Source organism: Mytilus trossulus, chromosome 8 (genome assembly GCF_036588685.1).
Source record: "Mytilus trossulus isolate FHL-02 chromosome 8, PNRI_Mtr1.1.1.hap1, whole genome shotgun sequence".
Classification (NCBI taxonomy): Eukaryota; Metazoa; Mollusca; class Bivalvia; order Mytilida; family Mytilidae; genus Mytilus; species Mytilus trossulus.
In genome coordinates, this window is record NC_086380.1 from 67,897,213 (window position 1) to 67,918,646 (window position 21,434).

The following is a 21,434-nucleotide window of genomic DNA, read 5'->3' on the forward strand; positions in this document are numbered from 1 at the left end:
AATGTTATTCATTGAAAGTATATAAATAATGGAACTTAAAAAGAAGAAAAAAATGGTTGGTCCGTGTGCTTTCTTTTAAAATATAAGCCCTTTAAAATTTGGCGGGGAATGATTCTCTCTAGATTTTTCATTCAATAACATTGACAGCATTTTTTTCAAAACCCTATGAGAAAATAACAAGGATTCTGTAAGATTTTTAATATCACTTTTAATACTATATGTGATAAAATCATGAAAAAAGTAGGTCTCGGTGGGCAAAATTTTTAATGGGCATTAGATGGATAAAACCTGAGGATTTTGAATATATGACCAAAATTCAAATACAAGAGGAGCGAACATCCTTAACTCGCGGCCGTCCGTGGAAAAAAGCGAGACATTTATTGCAATTCGTTTTGAATGATTCCCATAACAAATCAAGATATCCATTCATGTCACCGCTGGAAATTCTTGAACGAACGCTTTGGTACCATTTTCATGAATCTGTGACGGAACAGATTATTAAATTATGAATGAGCATGAATACCGGTTGTCATTTTTTTTAAAGGAAGCTGAAGGAACCGTCAAACTTCAAAATGAAAACAATTTAGGAATGACTGTAATATTTTTTCTGTCTATGAAGAAATATAAAACAAAACATGTGGTGCACACTGATAAACGCAGGTAGCGGGTTATTTAACAGTGTGCATCACATTTTATATGTTATTTCGAATAGACAGAAAATATATTACAGTCATTTCTTATAATTTAATTCTTAATTTCATTTTAAAACGTAGAAAACCATGAAAAAACGTTGATAACATCACGGTCACATGACTAAATTATGTCCATGGGCTCATAACAAAATAACGTCATTCAATCAGAAGACGCGTTACATCCAAAATTAAATTGTTGATATATAATCCAGAACACATATGAGGTGAATAAATAATCCAAATTAGGGGATACAATATGATCATTTGAAATAAACATTTGTCACTTTTGAAACCCGGAAGTATAAAACACTCTAGAATCTAAAAGTACAAAAATATCAAGATATACAAACGTATTAAATTCTGAGAAATTGCGATTCAAAGTTATCCTCGGGAGAAAGGTCTTCTTTTACTTTCATTTTCACAAATGTAAAGAGGCATCAATATCAAGGATATCATATCTGTACAATAACAAATGTTAAACCAATGAAATGTTTGGCTTTGACTTCGACATTAGCTTTAACTTTGACATTAAAGATACTGTAACAGTACAAAACACTATCCTATGGGTTTATTACATCAACGTTGACATGTACTTTCAAGCAGTGACAATAGCGGCAGAATCATAAAGAAATTTTTGATATGATGAACTTCCTTATGTGGTGCTTGAACCTAAATTCTAAAAAAAACGAAAATGTCAAATTTTTAATCAGAACAATATTGCAATATAAATAGACTTGCTACAAGTCCCTTTCTTTTTTTCTTTCTTGCTTATTTATATGTTTACTATAAACTCTCAGTATACTGATTGCCCCTGCAGATTTCATTATAATGGTTATCTTGCTTATAGCAGTAAAATTGTTAAAAATGAAAGATAAATAAAGGAAGCAAGTCAATATCAGCCTATGAGAACTATTCAATAATAATGCTTTTGCTTCAATTTACAGGCAATAACATTAGTAGCGTCTACAACTGTTAGAGACAATTACGGTTTGGCTTATTGAATTTCCTGTAGAACTTAGTGGAAACATCCTACTATAACTCTAAAAGAAAAACTATTAAGATCTTATAATGTAAGCAGACATACAGAACACTGCCATCCGATCAGCAAATGATTTCAACCAATCGAATCCCAAGTAATCATTTATCGCAATTTCATTACTCTGACTTCGTGTTCATTGACTTGTCGTCTGCAAGTATTGCCGATTACATTCGAAACACTTTATATTTTGATGGCGCCAAGAAATTTGATGAATAGAAAAGTGTCATCGAATAACAAGTTGAGTGGAAGGCAAATGGTATCTACTCGGGACTGAACAATTAGTTTCATCAATATGGAGAGGTGTAATAGTCGCATGCAATAAACATCACATAATTTACATAATTACACCAGAGACATAGATGATTAGAGCAATGTTCGTGTCAGATATAAACTACGTGAAAATAGCTATTAAGAGCGTAAATGGGAGAAGATGTGACATTAACTTTAATCCAATAGGGATTTTATTTGGAATCTTATTTCGGATTTTATTTCATACGGCACTTCTGTCTGAAAAACACTTTCGTCCATTCAGTGAGTGAAACGGATATAGGTAACAACAAAACAACATTCCTGTAGATGTGGAAAAGGCGATAAGTTCATTTCGTGTTTTTTTTACCATAATTAGTACTTATAGAAATAATAAATAAACATGTAAAAAAAAGAAAGAATGATACAGTGTGCAGGTTCTGTAGAAGAATAAATGTATTTCATATATTTCAATTGAAAACATGCAATTTACAAGAACGCCATAGTCATTCAAACTTTCATGTTTGCCTTGTTTTGTTTCTATGATACAGCTAGCTGACGTGGCTCTGTACTTATACATCCCGTCATTGTATTATTGTAAATTTTTGTATTCATGCCTTTCATTTTTGCTAATGAGCTTTGTCTATATGCCTTTTGTGCTTCTTTGATATATATTTGTTTGTTTTGTAGTGATTAATGTTAACTGTTGTACCCCTATTTATTTTACCTTTTTACTTATTACGGAATTTGAATCGACTGCCATACAAGTGAGAGGTTAAGCTAGATATCTATAAAACCAGGTTTAATCCAATATTTTCTACACAAGAAAATGCCTGAACCAAGTCAGGAATATGACAATTGTTATCAATTGGATTTACAGTGATTTATGTGTTTGAGCCTTTTGATTTTGCTATTTGATTCTGGACTTTCCTTTTTAAATTTTCCTCAAAGTTTGGTATTTTTGATTCACAATATTTTTATGACTTCACTTTTTGTTACATCAAAAAAATCGAATCCAAAACAGACGCTAGAGAAAAAGTGTGGTCCCGAGGTCCCAATAGATGTCCTGCTTTTTGGGTTATTGTATCATTGACGAGTAACTCGTATATCCTTATATTCGTATAAACATATTGATCAGAAACATCATAAGTTGATGCATTGTACGTAACTAAAACAGGAAGTCTGAAATTATTATACGCAAAGAAGGAAACAATTTGTTCTGTCCAGACCGAACATTTAGAATTATTTGAGAACTAACCAGTAACGCTGAGATGTAAACAAGCATTTTGTGCACACTGAACTTTCTACCTACTTTTTGAATTAACATCACCAAAACAAAATTAATGAAAACGTAACTAATTCATGAGGAATTTTTAATCATTTTAAATATGTCATTTGGGTTTACCAATGGCAGTTAAACAAACTAGGATAACTTTAACGAATAACATTTATTCCCATGGCCATGAACATTATCTTTTTGTCATGGCCATGGGAAATAATGTTATTCGTGAAAATTATGTTCAATATTGCATTACGTGTTTTGTATCTAGTGAGATTGTCTGGGTTTTTACTGGAACATTTCAGCATTCTTACCAAATTATTGGACGCAGCTGTATACTACTCTTTAGAAGTTGTTAAACGGTACTTTACCTAACCAGTTGGCAATGTTATTGTTTAAGAGGTGGGATCTCATTAGTCGATGTGAACGTTCTAGATAACTATATGTATGTATATGATACTTCCATTTATATTGGCAATTAGTCTTCTTCAATTATTTCCCTAAATGTAGATGATCATGGGAAAAATTAACACTGGACACTTTTAATTTGCAAAACACTCATTTGCAAATCCGCCATCGTCTCTCCATAGAGATACAGCGTCATGAATAAAAAAATATAATCAAAATGTGCGGAATTACATGGGATTCAATAAATTCATGACTTGTCTGCTGTTATTATTAAATATATTTTTCAATATGATATTATTTAATAATTAATTGACCGTTTTGGATTTCTAATATCAGAGTTTAGATATAGGGGTATACATGTGTGTATTATTTAATATTTAAAACAGAATAAACTGAGAATAAAAATGGGCAATGTGTCAAAGAGGCAACAACCCGACCAAAGAGCAGAACACAGCCGAAGGCCACCAATGGATCTTCAAAACAGCGAAAAACTACCGCACACAGAGCCGTATTTCGACCGGCCCCTAAACAAAAGAGTTAACTAGTTAATTGATAATCGACTTCATACTAAATTCCAGTTAGATATGAATGAACTAAAATTTAAAAATCATACAAGACTGAAAAAAAGGACAGATGCTCCTGACTTTTATTCCTTCGTGTTCCAAATTCTATTACCATTCCTAAAAATGTCAAGAGTCAAGATCAATAATTTTCGAAAAAAAAAGGGTCAAAAATCTTTTGAAGAAACTTTTATGAGTAATATGTAATTGAACTGATTTATTCTATAAACTATAATCTTTTTCGCTGTAGTTCTTCCACGATTAACACACGTGTTTAGTAGCTGTATATCAAAAACGTAATCGCTATCGCATATCTTATACTGTATATTTTATGTTTCCATGTTCTTTTGATGTAAGCATTTTACAACCCTCATTAATAATTTGAATTATTTATATATGTACAGGTATAAACATTAAATATGATAGTGCAGTGATACGGAATCATCAACTAAATGATCTTGCATCGACATTTACGATTTAATTCCAATTAGAAAAAGAAGGATAATGTCCAATACTTTACAAAACGACAGTTTATATTAGGCTATTCAATCATAATAAAAATACTGTTATTTGAGCTTTTAAAAAGCTACGGGTTGTGAAAAATTGTCAAATTTTGTAAATATTGAAATGTATAGAGTAACAGTGCTTGATTTGAAATCAACTAAACGATTGAATATAAAAAAAAATCTGAGAAGATTGTTATTATTACGTGTACTTTCAGACAGAAAAAAAAATAGCGATGATAAAAAAAACCAGGCGTCCACTTAAGTGTTATACATGCGGTTAACTTGATCGGAAGACTCATGTATATTAACTTTATTAATAATAGTCAGAGAAGTATAAAATAAAGGCGTTTAGTTATTACACATAATGGATGAGATATCTAAAACTTACTTATTCAATATCCTAAAATAAGTCATGCATCTTTTCTCGAGGGCGTTGCTATTATTCTGAAATTTAATTTTGAAATGCATGCAGCAACCCTCTGTTATTAACTTCTAAATTAAGATTCATAAAAATCACAGAGCAAAGAAAACAGCCTTGAAAAAATATTAATTTGATAATTGAATATAATGCAAAACATAAAAATGTGTTCTAATAAAATCAATATAACTTTGATCGCAAAAAATCGGTTAATTGTATTCAATACATACAAGGTAATGACAAATGCTATATTATCATCATTAACTCTTTGATTTATATATGATTTTTTTTTCTCACTGTCGATTTTACATTTTATTATGAACCTTCAATGCTACATTTTATATCCTTGATATTCCAATGCCATGTAATTGATAGAAAATCGGTTGTTGTCTCTGTGTGGTTATTCATTTATAATAATTGAATTGTTTAGTTCGGGTGGCTTTATGCTTGTTTAATAACAGGATATATTTGTCCTTTATTGAGGACACAGGGTCTTATTTTTTGTGTATATGTTTAATGTATTATTATCGGTTTATCCATTTCGAATTCGTTAATGGTATATTTTTTTTATTTGAACTGAATACAAGTAGCTATGCAGATGACGCTATTCCAGAACAATTGCATGTATATCATAATTATAAAGAGCTTATGTGTTTTAAATGATTAATTTTAAACGTACTTTTCGTACTTTTAAGACAATCTACATTTAAAAAATGTCTAATTAGGAAACGTTAGGAAACCGATAAATATGTAATAAGTTAACAGCTTGTTTCCGCATGATCCATCCTATTAGTTATTCAATTGTGATAGTGGATACTTGTGCATCTACATTTAATGTGTTTACCTAAACCATTTTAATAATTAGTGAAAAATAAACATTTGCACTTGTAACCATGGTATACATGTTTTATATTAACTTCTTCGAATTCCTTGGAGTAACTCACATAATTATATACAGTTATGTAAATAAATGCATGTGCATTGAAAGAAAGTTAAGAATTTAAATACAAGAAGATTTAGTTTGAGTGCCAATGAGACAACTCTCCATCCAAATCACAATTTGTGAACGTAAACCATTATAGGTCAAAGTACGGACTCCAACACGGAGCTTTTAATGATTTGGATCACAACGAACAGCAAGCTTCAAAGGGCCCCAAACATGACTAATATAAAACCATTCTAACAGGAAAACCAATTAACGGTTACTGTATTAGCTTTGGAATCAGAAAGTCATCCGTGTTAGGCTCGAAGAGCTATTCTCGGGTTCGTCTGCTTCCCAGAGAGAACACATGCAGTAACTGTTGATGTTTATAACAATTCAAGTGTATTGTTTTATTCTAATTCCCAATGCAATCCTTGTATAAGAGTAAATTCTTTGGACCAAAAAACGTTTGCTAAAAGATACCTAAACCAATAGGATAGTTTGATAAATATAATTATATATATATACGATGTCGTATTATACTTCTCTGTTTATAAGGGTTAAATTTTAGGGTCTTTTAGGGGTAAGCATTTGCTCAAATGGATGAGTAGGATGACAATTTTAAGTTGGAATAGGCCAATTTTCACAAGTTTATGACTCAAGACAGTGAAATACTGTCCATACTATCACAGTGTTTTCGTTACCTTATATATCAATGATATATCAAAATATGTGATTGCAAATAAAGTTATTGGAACCATATAGGTACAATCAATGATACAAAATCTAAAATTTTGGATAGTGCGAAAAGGTTTAACTCTAGTAAACTAATTTAGACTACAGGCAAAAATTAACCATTGCATTAATAATATATTTATACATGTAAACTGCTTACTTTCAGGTGCCATAGTTGCAGTTTTTGACAATTTGATTACTTTTTTATTCTTAGTCTTCAATTCAACCGTTGTATTGTGTTTGCTGATTTACAAGAGGGTTGTCAACGTATATTTGTTCAACCTAACAGAAGCTCCACTGGAAACTTTGTTATAAACAATTTCATAATACCTATTCTTGTTCCTGTTCTGTAGTCTTTATACTTTATGCTGAAATTTGTCTATTCTTCATATACAATGCATGACATCCTCTTTAATATTTTTTTGGTCCATTTATATTTACTTTTTATTTTTTGTCAATTATTCTGTATATTGTAAACCCTAGTCCACACCCTTTTTCAAGCGTATTATTTTAAGTGGTTAAAATCAAAAGGAATTATAAATACAGAAACATGAAAACCAATCATAGTTACCTTTGTAAAGTCGCTGAACATGAACCCTTGTTCTAGACCGATGAACACAACAATCACCAGCAAGAGTAAACATTTCGTGTCTTTAAACATTTTTATTGTTGCTAGGAATGTTTCTTTTGATGACAATACATCATCTCTACACTTCAATTTTGATTTTTTATGTTGGTCAAATAAAAATATGAGGATTACGATTCCCATCATGCCACATCCGAGGTATATACTTAATAACATAATTTTCGTTTTCGAACTGATGGTTCTCATTGCATTCTGGGAAAAGTAAATTCCATGATTTAGTTCATCTTCTACTGTTAGACAGTATCCAGCACCACACGTAGAGTTTGTTGAGAAGTTATGATATTGGGGTACGTGAAGGGTTTCGTTTTTGCCTAAAACTAGCGTTGTTATTAAGTTCCCCCATATATTGCTGGTTCTATATAAACCACAGAATATTCCCATCATTTTGTTCACGACAATTTCTTGTTCCTCGGCATGAATATGTTCGGAATATGCTAAAGATATCGAAGTGATAGATGTTGCTTGCGCACTCCACAACGGACCTCCTAAGAGTCCGAGTAATGCGCCCAACGGTACAAGCATATAATATTCCGGATGGAAGTTTCCCGCGAAATATCCCGTACATAGCACAAAGGCAATAATCATTGTCCATTTGGTCGTAAGTTTCTGGATTATCCATGGCGCCAATAAACATGATATAATAGTAGTCACATATATGCTGCTAAGGGACGTAACTCCTACACCGCCTTCCCAGTTCATCGTACTTTGTAATCCCTGAATTGATACAAATGCTGTGAAAACGAACATGAATGCCAATCCAAGGGCTATTACATTTTTGTAAGCTTTCGCCCGAGTCATTTCGTGAACGGCTCTCATGGTCTGCGGATCATGCGAAAGAGCGTGGTAGTTCGATAGAGTATACGAATGGATCGTACTTCGTCTCCTAGTCTTGTCGTATTCAATCCCTCCCACGTGGGTCATAACCGCATGATGCACGTGATGACTAGGCGCAGACGATACGCTTAGAACATGTACCTTTTCGTTCGATGTTTTATGTATATCATCCATAATGGTCAATCGGAGATTAAAGCACTACGATGTAAATGTCACCTTTATTGATAATTATCGTTTATTACGGCACATGAAGTACGTCAGCATGTGGAACTAATTTTGTAGATATAACTTACCTCTCTGGCACAAGCAAGCGCGTGTATTCTTCCTCGTGCAAAATTAAGTGCTTATAACATGTACAACACTAATCAATAATTTGTAAAACTATAAACAAGATCATAGTTTCTGTAAATAAGTCGTTCTGTTTTATTATTCGTTGTTCGTACATCTTGCTCCGTATTAAAAACAAACAATATCTGTTTTCATTAAATATTGTACTCTCTGTATATTAATTACATTTTTGACGATAAGAGCTTCTCGACTATTTAAAACATTGATTATATCCAACTTGGCTCGATGTGATTGCAATTAAGTACACAGAACGGGATTTTCCGCTTTATAATGGTTTCTGTTTCAAACTAATTGCTTGGAAGTTAAAGAAAAATTGATTACTATTCTCATTTTTTTTTAAATATTCTTTCTTTAAAGTTTCCATATTTCCATCAAGAAGATAAATCTAAAATAATATTGATTACTATTCTCAATTTTTATTTATACACTTTGAAATATCCTTTCTTTATAATTTCCATATTTCCATCAAGAAGATAAATTTATACTTTTTTTATTCAATCTTTCATACCGAAGTAGACGGGATTCTCGCGTCCACACGGGAATAGACGGTACTTAAGATTCAGCACGTGTCTTCTGCTAAAATGATTAATTCCTATCATCTTTCAATCTTTCAAATTCGTCATGACTTAAACTAGTGTCTTGTGTAATCCTAAGTAAATTCCTATGCTGTTTTAACGATAACATTTCCGGCGCCATTGATTTTCTGTCAAATCATACATATTTCATGTTAAAAACAGCGGATGATCAAATAAAACGTGTGTTGTTCATAAAAATCAACTGTTGATTCTATTACATTGTATCTAAATCATTCCGACATTATACATCTTTCATCCTTTAATTAGGTTATTTGAAATATTTATTCAGATCATGTCACACCAGCTGCCTATCAATCCATTGAAGAACAGTTATTTGTTATCCTGCAAAGATAAAAAAAAAAAAAAAAAAAAAGTTATTTCAGATTTTTTATAATAAATTGATCAAATTGTGTCGGATAAGAAAAGTGCTACAAATTCATATAAAAATATTCAAACAACAAGTTGACGGTGCAATTCAAATACAATAAATCAACATATTACATTCGATCATCTTATTCGCCGTTTATGGTAAATCCATTGTTCGTGTCCGCATTGCAAATAACACCAAACATTGGTAAAACTCCTTGGAGTATTAATGTAATGACATTGTTGGCAAGTCACAACGTTAGGTGACTGACTCTTTTCAAAATTTTACGCAGAATGCATTAAATTTTGAAACAGTAGACAAAGAATCAACGGTGAACCCAACATATTAACTCTTGGCAATAATTTTCTCGCAATAAAATATTATATGAATACGAAAAATGAATACCATTGAAAAGTCTGTTTCCGATTTGGGATTATGACACAAACTTGTTCTCGTACACGATGTGATCATTTGTTCACACGAGTCATTGCAGATTTTAAAATGTCGTTTGGCCGTAATGTTTTTTAAACGTTCACCACGTTAAAATCTAGAAAGAAAGGCAATATGTCAAAAAAAGTTACGTGCAATATATATCGAGGTTGAAGATAGTTTTTAACGTCCAGTGACAAATATAAAAGAGGGACAGTCAAACTCATAACTCAAAAATAAACTGACAACGCCATGGCTAAAAATGAAAAAAACAAATAGACAAACAATTATAGTACACATGACACAACATAGAAGACTAAAGAATAAACAACACGAACCCCACCAAAAACTAGGGGTGATCTCAGGTGCTCCGGAAGGATAAGCAGATCCTGCTCCACATGTGGCACTCATCGTGTTGCTCATGTTATAACACATCCGGTAAATAGTCTAATTCGGTAGGTCACATTCATTAAAGAGAAGGGGGTTGTAGTTACGACTAGGTGAACATATTCGAAATCATTTGTGAAACGGTTATTTCATAACGGTCAACCAACTCGAGATGGCGTCCGTAAAACTAACTTATAAGATGCATATCGGGACGACACGTTAAGATTATTAAAGGTGTATGGTACAAGACGGACAGGCTGATCTGCATGTAAGTTTACAAGTAACAGTACATATTATCAGCACGAAAGGCCGACTGGTCTTAATATTTTGCTGTCACGTCTCAATGACACCTGCAGACTCTATTTTAATCTACAAACTCAGAAAAGGGGGAAATGGGAGTCTTTTTTAATGCAATGCATTCCATTTTTTTTTGTTTGAAAAGCATACAATCTGGTTTCGGAAATTACTACGCGACACGCTGCTGACTATAATAGGGAAAACGATACTATTTATTCTGCCATAGGCGACGATACATTTTCTAAATTTTGCACTTTTTATAATAAAAACCTGCAAAAAACAGGTTGTCATTTTACATCAAATTTATGAAATTTTGGAAGTCTTTTAGAATATGTCTCTCGAAAATACTTCAACAGGTTTAAAAATTTATATTGTAAATATACACTCTGCAGTTATTCATAGATAAATAATAAAATATATTGTACCGTAAGTTACATCCAATCACAGCGCCCTTACTTTGACTTCCTTTACCTGCATTGGGTACACAAAATTAAGGCTTCATTCTGCATTAAGTTTTGTTGCAACAGCGAGTTGCTAAAAACTCTAGAAAATATATTTGTCTGAAAGGCCGTGTCACCTTGTCAAAGAAGTCTTATTGTGCATGTACATTAGTTTAATGAGTCAAATGTCAGACAGAAAATTATATGTTGGAATAATGAACGTCCAGCATTAAAATGAATATCGAACAACGTTTCCCTCGTTATGGATTAGCTGTCACTTTTATTGAAAAGTGCAGATTTGCCAATTGTATAAGGATTTTTTGTTTTGTAAATTAAAGATTTTTTAATTATATCATCACAGGAGAGCAGTGAGTTACTGTTCAAATTTTATACATTCTATTGTGGTATAGGAATAAAAGGAGAGTTGTGGTGACAAACAATAAAAAGCTATGTTTAGTACTAGTGCAACTGACATTTTTGAACAACACAGTGACAATTTGTCTTGTGTATGAGGGACTGAATGTGGGTCCTCTAATTTTGCATATTTTTTTTTATCTTTTAAAACCAAATGGCTAAAAACTCTATATAACATATATTTGACTGTTAAGGGCATACGATACAGTTTTGATCCTGTATTTACAAGTTCATGAAAATTTGCGTATAGGCTATTTTTTACCTGATTAAATCAATTATGTAATAAAAAATATACCTTCATGTGCTACTTTTTGAGTAAAATGAGGTCGAAATTTTGTATATTTGCTAGAAATTCAGATTTGTGGCCGTAATTTCTTTTTCGAAAGAAAGACATAACTTTTTTGTTATAAAAGATAAACACAAATTGTTTTTTGTTAAATAATCGGTAATTTCTGTATTTTATTAATATACTAAAAAATATGCAATTTTTTATTCAAAAATAACTCATATTTATCAAATGTTCATGAGTTGAGAAAAAAAACGTCATTTTTTACTGCATGTTTATCAACATTTTAAAAAATCCTCTATTTACAGTTTTATAAAATTTGACTCACATAATCTCCCTGCAAAATGAAACAAAATGCCGTTTTTAAAAATAGGGGTCCATGAACTCGTTTTCAAATTAAATCAGTTTGAATGATCAAAATCAGTCGAAAAATGCATCTTTTCCCGATATGTCACAGTTTGACGTCGCGAAAATAACAAATTACGTTAGCAACGTCATTACCTTTCCTGTAACTGTATCGTATGCCCTTAAGCCGTCTAACATTGTTAAAGAAGTCTGTACGTGCATTTTCATTAGTTTTATGACTGAGTCCGGTGAGTCTAATGCCAGACAGAAAATTACATGTTGGAATAATGAACGACCGGCATTAAAAATAAATTTCGAACACTTGTTTCGCCCGGCTCGATTTAGATAAGCTCAATAGCTGTCGTTGAATTAAAGATTTCCAATGGTTTGTGGTTGTTTTGTTTTGTAAAGGAGTAGGTCCAGTTAGACCCCTTTTTGGCCCCAAAATATAGCAGTTTTACAAAATTGTTAAAATGCAAACTTTTAGTTATTTATTTGAAAGTAGAATTCTTCTGCGACATACATATGGGCTGTTTTTGACAATGCAATGCACATATATCGGGTATTAGCATCCTCAAGTATGCTAAATTACATTTTTACTAAAATCTTTTGACGGTTTTCGTCTTAAATGAAAGTTGACGCATTTGTGTTCATTCTTAATATTGAAATGCTAGTTGTATTTGATGATAATACATAACATATATAAAGGTTAACCCTCTTGCTGCCAAAGGGACATTTATGGCTTCTACACATAAATCTTGTTGATTGTGTAGAACGTCAAAGGTCCATTGTAACGTCACAATACTCAGGGGAACCGACAACGTCAAAAGACGCCGTCAAAAGGGCGATTTTGGCGGCAATGAAACAAACTGAATAAAATGCTTTAAAAGTATACTTAAAACGGATGTCAAGAAATAATACAGGATCATAAGCTTGTTAGTATTATAATACCAACTTATCTAAAGTGTTTAACAACTATCTAGCTCGTTATTTTCATGTAAAATGTTGTATTCTTTCAAGAAATTTGTTTTACGTTTTTTTTCGTACATCTATCAATCAGAATGGCAGAACATCTCATTTATAAATCAAAAATCTTATACCTGTTAAGTAATCATAAAAAAGGTAACTATTATACTTGATTACGAGAAATATTAATATTCATTCACAATATACCATATATACACGCTTTATTTAAAAGAACTGGATAATTTATTAAGGGCTCAAATACAACGATTGAAATCTCAGTTAGGATATTTTTTGTAAGTACACACATGTTAACCGATGTACTTTTATAATATTGCCATACGGTATTTCAATACCTTTTAAACCTGTTTCATCATTGAAGCACTGACTTATTTTTTTTTAATTTTCATTCAAAATGGGGATATTAAATTAGTAGTAGACAATGATTTCTATTCCTGTCATAGATATACTTTCCCAGTGGCAACCACTTTTTTCTGACACTCACCACAGATCTTTTACTTTGTAGGACCCATGCACTGAGCAATAGATTTATTGTATATTGAATTTCAGACGTCCTTAATATTGCATGAAATACTTGCCACTGAACGTTGAGAAGAGAACAATTTATCAATTAACAGATTTTAAAGATATGTCGTGTATGTCAATTACAGTGTGTACTTATCATAGTAAATGACAATGCATTATTATTGATTCATTTTCACTTGTAGACAATAGAAATTCATTTTAAAGAATTTCTTCTCTCGTTTTTACTATGTTTTTTTATTCGTATTCTCTAAAATTTTGAGCAAGAAGTGGTCAACAAAAGAATAATGAAACATGATTAAAAAATAAGCAAAATTAATATCGATAATAAATTTTATATAAAAAATATATCCTCGCCTACCGAATCAAGGATTGAAATCATGATAATTTTAATCTGAAACGTTTGATACTTTACAACAAGAAGTGGTTTAACTTCATATAGCAGCTGCTCCGGCACGGGACATTTGCGCTTTTTCATAGGACATTTGCGCTTTTTTTTGTGGACACTTGCGCTTCAAAACATAGGACATTTGCGCTTTTTAAAAATGGACATTTGCGCTTTTCACATAGGACATTTGCGCTTTTTATATATATATATCTATGACTTCCCTTTTCTTTTATCCGGGCTTGGGACCGGCAGGTTTGACCGGGCAGAGTTAAAGTCATTCTTTATGGTTAAAAGTTTAAAAATCATTTCATAGCACAAACATGTCATATTGATGATATTTGTTTAAAAGTTTATGTACAGCTAAAAGTACACATTCTTATGAAATAAAACCATGCATGTACTGTCATCACAATTACAGGTCAGTTATAGCTTGATATTCGAAGCCCAATGAGTGAACAAATCTTGCTCATGTTATCTGTCCTGATTGGTACTTAAATAAATGATCGAGTTTCTACTTCTCAATTCTTGTTTGGGGAGCCTGTTCATTAATGTACCTAATCATAAACATTTTTTTCATTTACTAGTCTCTATAACTTTAAACTCCATGTTCAAGACTGTGTAAATGTGAACTAACTATAATGACAAATATAAGTTATTTTTTAACTAAATGATTACTTCTCATTAAGATTACAGGTAGACCACTTTAGGTAAAAAGCGCAAATGTCCGGTCAATTTAATACAGGTGAATCAAAATTAAAAGCGCAAATGTCCATAGTATTTGAAGCGCAAATGTCCTATCGTTTTACAGGTAAAAAAGCGCAAACGTCCTGTGCCCAGCTGCTCGGAGATTTTATTTATTTCTTTATTACGCTTTGTTTTTATTTTTATTTTCTTTGGGTGCCGTTGTTTTGCCGTTTATATAATGATTTGAGAGGTGTTTTTTTTTTACAGCATTTACCAATTACCTAATAAAAAAAAACGAGAATAAATATTTTAGTATTTTATTTAGGTGGTTAAGAATCGTTTATTCATTTCACTTGACAAAGCCGATAAAACAAAGTCGCCTTCAAAGCTAATATCAAAGCTAGTATAGCAGTTGGTATATTATTTTCAATTTATTTTAAGCCGACAAGAAAGATAAAAAAAAATATATTCCAAGGTTGAAAGTTGTATTTTTAAATAATGTTTTATTAAAACATCGTTTATGACAATCTTAGAGCAATAACTTCCGTAAAACTACTTATACATCGCTTTTCATAATTACGGCTACATTGACGCGGGAAAAACTATGGACGGCGGGAAAGCGCAGTTAAACAGAGAGGCACAAGTTTTGCAACGTCACAGATAAGAAACGTCAAGATGCTTTCACCGCGACAAAGCAAGAAAAAAACTCGGCAGCAAGAGGGTTAAGGATGAACACGGATGCAGCTACTTTCATTTTTGACAAAAAAACATCTGAAAAGTGACATTTTTGGCATATTTGATAGATTTTTCATATTTGAGCTTGAATCGGAGCGTTTTTAATGACTACTTAATGCGGGGTTCACACATTGCCGATTATTGCTCCCGTTTGAGATCAGACAGCGATACGACACGAAAAGTGAAAAAGTCGGATTAGTATCCTCAATTATCTGGAATGTCCTATTATTGTCTGAACGCAGTCGTTTTAGTTCGTAACAGATTCCTACTGGTCGGGAAGGATCCGAATAGTTCGGCAAAGCACCCCGACAGTTAGGTGCGTCCCGTAATATTCGGGGAAACTCAGCCGATTTTGTCTAGTCGGATTACAATCGTGCCTATGTCGTGACAGATTCTGCTGTATCGGATCAAATTCCTAACAATGTTCTGTGTATTCGGGACGGTGTCCTGTGGAACGGGAATGATATAGAGAAGTCCCGACAATAACAGAATACAATACGACTGAGACCAGACAAAGCCGTTTGCAATGCGATAGAGCGGACCGTGATAGGATTACGTTCCGACAGTACCTGATCATCCCGATTATGCCGACAGTTTTCGAACGGACAACTTCCGTCAGCGTCGGTTCACTGTCTTGTCACTATCTGATCTCTGTCGGATTACATTCGGTAGAATCGGGACGCAGTCGTGACAGACTCGGTCGAATTTTACCTGGCGAAAGATACAAATCGAATTTCCATCCACGATTCACAGGATCTTGATCAGACTTTCGACAAATTTTAATCGGGAATAGTCCTGTCAAGGACGGCAGTAAAAATCGTGAATGTGTGACCCCAGCTTAACCAGTTTAAAATCTTTTACATAAACTTATTGAATCTGAACTGAAATAGACATTTAAGTGTTTAAAAAGTGTCCAAAACTTTCGTGAGATGGTCCTGAAATTTGAGGCCAAAATCGGACCTTACCGGACCTTCTCCATTATATTACGTTTGTTTTAATTATATTAGCAACGAAGAGCAGTGCGTTGTTGTTCATGTTTTTTTCATTTTACAGTGCCTTTGTGGTATCGGAATAAAAGGAGAGTTTTGATACACGTCAATGAGACAACAACATAAGAATACATCTATATATAGTACTAGTGCAACTGACAACAACACATTTAAAGTGTGTGTTCCTGGTGTATGATCGAGGGACTGAATGGGGGTCCTTTAATTTTGTCACGTATTCTATTATTTTTCAAATAATTTTTCCTTATTCCCTATATTTTTTGGTCGTTGTTCTCTATTGCTTATTATTATAGCACTCCATTAATCTCTATTTGTTTTTATTTTTCGGCCAATATTTCTCTTGTTCTTTTTTGTTATACCCCTTCCAAATTTATTTCCCCATATAGCAAGTAGGGGGTGAAATGAAACTGTAAAAAAAAATGGGTCATAAATATTAATGTAAAGTAGTGATTAGGTCCAGCTTAACAAGGTAAAAAAAAAGCACTTCGGAAGCTGTCAAAAGATTTCAAGACCCCCTTAACATAAAATTTTTCATATTTTGAGTTAGAGCTAATGAAGTTTTCTATAATTTGATATAATTTGTCCCAAAAGTAGTACAACACACTGTAAAAGTTTCTTTGAGAAAGCACACGTGGGATTTTTTTTTATTTTCATTTATGTTCGTAAAGAAATGCACTACGAAATAATTGTGGTCTCGGACCATATAAAAGTTTTTAAGACGTTCACAAAATATTAAACTTCTTCAGACAAAAACAAATGGATTGACCGTTAGAACCAGGCACTATTAGATTCTCATTAAACCATGCAAGTACAAAGGTACAGAGAAGTTAAAAAAATAATATACATAATAACAAAAATAAAAAATGCATTAAAAATGCATAAAATTTCGGATGAGAAAACATATAAAAGAATATATTATATACTTATACAGTCAAATGTGAAAGCTAAAATTGTATAAAGAAATACTTTTTGTGTATCACTGATAAGTATGATAAATAAGAAGGAGTGAGCTTAGTATTAATACATCGTATACAATTGCAGACTGAGGTTTCTAAGTGTTTTTGGTTGTTTTGAATTAAACTATTCATATTTATATAAAATTGAGAATGGAAATGGTGAATGTGTAAAAGAGACAACAACCCGACCATAGACTGAAAAAACATCAGCAGAAGGTCACCAACAGGTCTTCAATGTAGCGAGAATTTCCCGCACCCGGAGGCGTCCTTGCTCCTTAACCAATATAACATAGATATAGGAAGATGTGGTGTGAGTGCCAATGAGACAACTCTCCATCCAAATAACAATTTAAAAATTAAACCATTATAGGTTAAAGTACGGCCTTCAACACGGAGCCTTGGCTCACACCGAACAACAAGCTATAAAGGGCCCCAAAATTACTAGTGTAAAACCATTCAAACGGGAAAACCAACGGTCTAATCTATATAAACAAAACGAGAAACGAGAAACACGTATATATTACATAAACAAACGACAACTACTGTACATCAGATTCCTGACTTAGGACAGGTGCAAACATTTGCAGCGGGATTAAACGTTTTAATGGGCCCAAACCTTCTCCCTTTTTTTTATGTATATGTATATTATACATTGCTATACATAAAATTACAAAAATACCATAAAATCTTGTGTTTCGTAGCTGAATATTTGTATGAGAAATGTCATATAAACTCATCTATACTACGCTGTAAGAAGCTAATTAAACAAATTAATCAAAAGAGATTCAGGGTATCAAAATTAAAGACCACATCTACAGAAATAGCCAGAGACAAGATCAACCAGGCGCGGATCCAGAGGGGGGTTTCCGGGTGTTGGAACCCCCTTTTTTTGGACGATCAATGCATTTGAATGGGGACATGAAATTGGACCCCCTCTTTTCTGTCCTGGATTAGGGACCCCCTTTTTATAATGGCTGGATCCTCCCCTGATCAACCAATCTAAAACAGTACTTGTAGTTGTACTTGTAGTTACTGAAAGATAGATCGAAATTCATTTAGTACGGTTTTCAAAAAGCTAACTATAATTGCTAAAACTTAAACGTGAAACTGTAGAGCCATGCATATACCCACCAGCGTTTAACCAATGATCTGGGTGTATTACAAAATATGTTTGCTCGTACATTGCCATTATTACTTATCTTAGCGCAAGCTGAAATTAATCAATATCTATCGTGCGTTTATTGCAATATACAGATGCAGCGATTAGCAGATAACTTTAAATGAAAACTGACGTTATAACTAATTGTAATAATTGCTTTCTATATAGGAATTGCTCTTACTGAAATCAAATTTTATGTTTTAATGGATCTTAGTAAATCAGAAACCACGATTTCTAAGTGAAGTAATTTGATTTTATTTTCATCTGCGAGGAAGATATCTTCAATTAAAGTTTAATTTCAAACGAAAATAAGATTTAATGATCCACACTTAAAAATAGTTCAATGCTATGGAATGTTCAACGAAGGCATTCAGTCTCAAATAATAGGGTTTTCAGTTTCTAACAATGATGACATTTCAATGAAAATAATCCTAGTTTTATTAGCTGACGTTTTCGAATGTTTTGAGCCCGCATATACATGTATTTAAGGAATGACTGTAATATTTTTTTCTGTCTATGAAGAAATAACATAAAAAAATTGGTGCACACTGAATAACGCGCGTAGTGGGTTATTTAACAGTGTGCACCACATTGAATATGTTATTTCGAATAGACAGAAAAAATATTACACTCATTTCTTATAATTTAATTTTAAATTCAATTTTAAACCATAGAAAACCATGAAAAAACGTTGATGACGTCACGGTCACATGACTGAATTAAGTCTTTAGGCTGATAAAAAAATAACGGCAACCATTCAGAAGACGCGTTACATTCAAAATTAAATTAACGCGGAACAATCTGATTCAAATACAGATACTGAGTCCTCGCTTTGCCTTGTAAATCAAAGCATAAACTGCAAGATCTGTATTTAATCAGATTTCATATTTGGCGTTGAAGAATCGCCTTTTGTCAACCCCTAACTTTACGGCTTCATTGACAAAACCTGTGACGTAATTCTGCTGGAATAACAGTATTTTATTATAACTGTGTATACATCACATATCTTTATTCAGAAAACGCATCTTAATCATAGATTTGACAGAATTATTTTGTGCGTAAAGATTATGTAATGATAGTGACATTTTTGCGATTACAAAAGTAACGTTGTTTTATGACAGTTCATAATGGAAATCTATGTTAAACATATCTGCAATGATCAATATCTTAAAAATTTTCTCCTAGTATTTAAAAAAAGGGAAAATAAAATATTAAGTTCATTTATTTTTGTTTTCGTTTATCATTAGTGTCATCATTATTTTTTTCTCATTATATCTATATGTTAAATTTCCGGTATTCCAAAATATATAGGTACTCGACGAGTATACTCTGTTTTGATGTATATTTCGTATGACGACAAAGATTCAGAAAAATATTACAGAAATAAGTAATAAAAGATCATAAGAACCCATTATCCTCTATGAAACATGCAGGCATAGATACTACTTCTCGCAATTGCTCTTATCAAGGAGGCTATATGAGATCTAATATATATAACCTCCTTGCTCTTACGTATTAAATATTTTTTCTCATCTAAACCGATTGCATTTGTTACAGTATATAAACTTTAAATTCCCAACATAGTATATTGGTACATGTACCATTAAATATTCACTTCACGAAAATATTTGAATTTCCGACTTTATATGGTCTTGATTGAAAAGAGGAAATATTAATAGTTGACACAGTATCCATACGGTATTTGAAGCCTACACAATGACGTATTCTCAGAAACCTAATCACCTGCATGAGGAAGTGGGTGGGGGCTTACAGAAAAGAGAATAGTTTATTTATTAATGAAATGCACTTTTATACCCCTGGGGTTGAAGGGTATACAATACGCGTAAAGACTCAATGCAAAAACATTATTAAGTATTAAACATCATAAATTATATAGAGTTGTAAAACAGTAAAACAATATTTAAGCAGGTGTTGTGTCCACTCCCCTCAGTGCAAAAGACTTTTAAATGAAGGAACAGTAACTAAGCTGCATATAATATCAATTGAAGATAGAAGTGTTTGTAATTTATCTGCATTAGACGATTTTAAGAACTATGGACATATACTAGGGACGACATCAAAAGTTCAATTTAGAATAAAAAACTCAATTCACATAGGTTTTTTCACTGACCCTCTTAACTTTTTATTTTGGGAAAAAATTGATTTACCAATAGGGATATAATTTATGTAAAAATCGATTTTAGATATACAAAACTTGCAGAATGTAAACCCCCTCCACCCCCAAACTATTTGATTTAAGTTTTTTTTTATCCTACATTGATCTTTTGATGTCGTCCATTATTCACGTCTTTTTCAATAGGCAAAACAAATTAAAGGGTATTTAAGGAATTATGGACCCAAAAGATAAAGAAAAGAGAATAATAAGGTGCTAGAATATAATCAACAGAGAATAAATGGGGACATATATAAACAGTTACTGTAGATATGATAGAAAGAAAAAAATCCTAAAAATTAAAGAAACAGAAATGAAGGACCGTCGTTCAGATCCTCAACTTTTCTCAGAAACCTAATAATTCGAATATTTTGTAACGCATTTAATACAATGAGTCAATTATACGTGAAAAAGATAGATTTTAAAATGTCAAATGAAAGTGCAACTGCAAAGCCATCAATTTTGTTTTCCACGTGGTTTCATTTTGTTAACAGCAATGCTTTTGTTATGTGCATGTTCATTATTCAATAGTCAAAACGTTTTTATTGCAATTTTCTGTATGATATAACACTTGTCAGAAAAGAATTAATCATCTTGAAGCTGAATAATTAGGTTGAAAGCTTATGCCATTTATTTTTTTTTCCTAAAAAAAA

General features: G+C 32.2%; 1 protein-coding gene across 1 annotated transcript in view; it reads right to left on the bottom strand.

Moving 5' to 3' along the window:
• The window catches only part of LOC134681309 (protein unc-93 homolog A-like), a 33,954-nt gene that overhangs the window by 10,325 nt on the left and 2,195 nt on the right, over nucleotides 1-21,434 (bottom strand). The window contains exon 2 of the mRNA XM_063540878.1: nucleotides 7,377-9,550. Coding sequence (XP_063396948.1) covers nucleotides 7,377-8,459 — 1,083 coding nt within the window. The 5' untranslated portion in view covers nucleotides 8,460-9,550. The remainder of the gene's footprint in view (nucleotides 1-7,376; nucleotides 9,551-21,434) is intronic.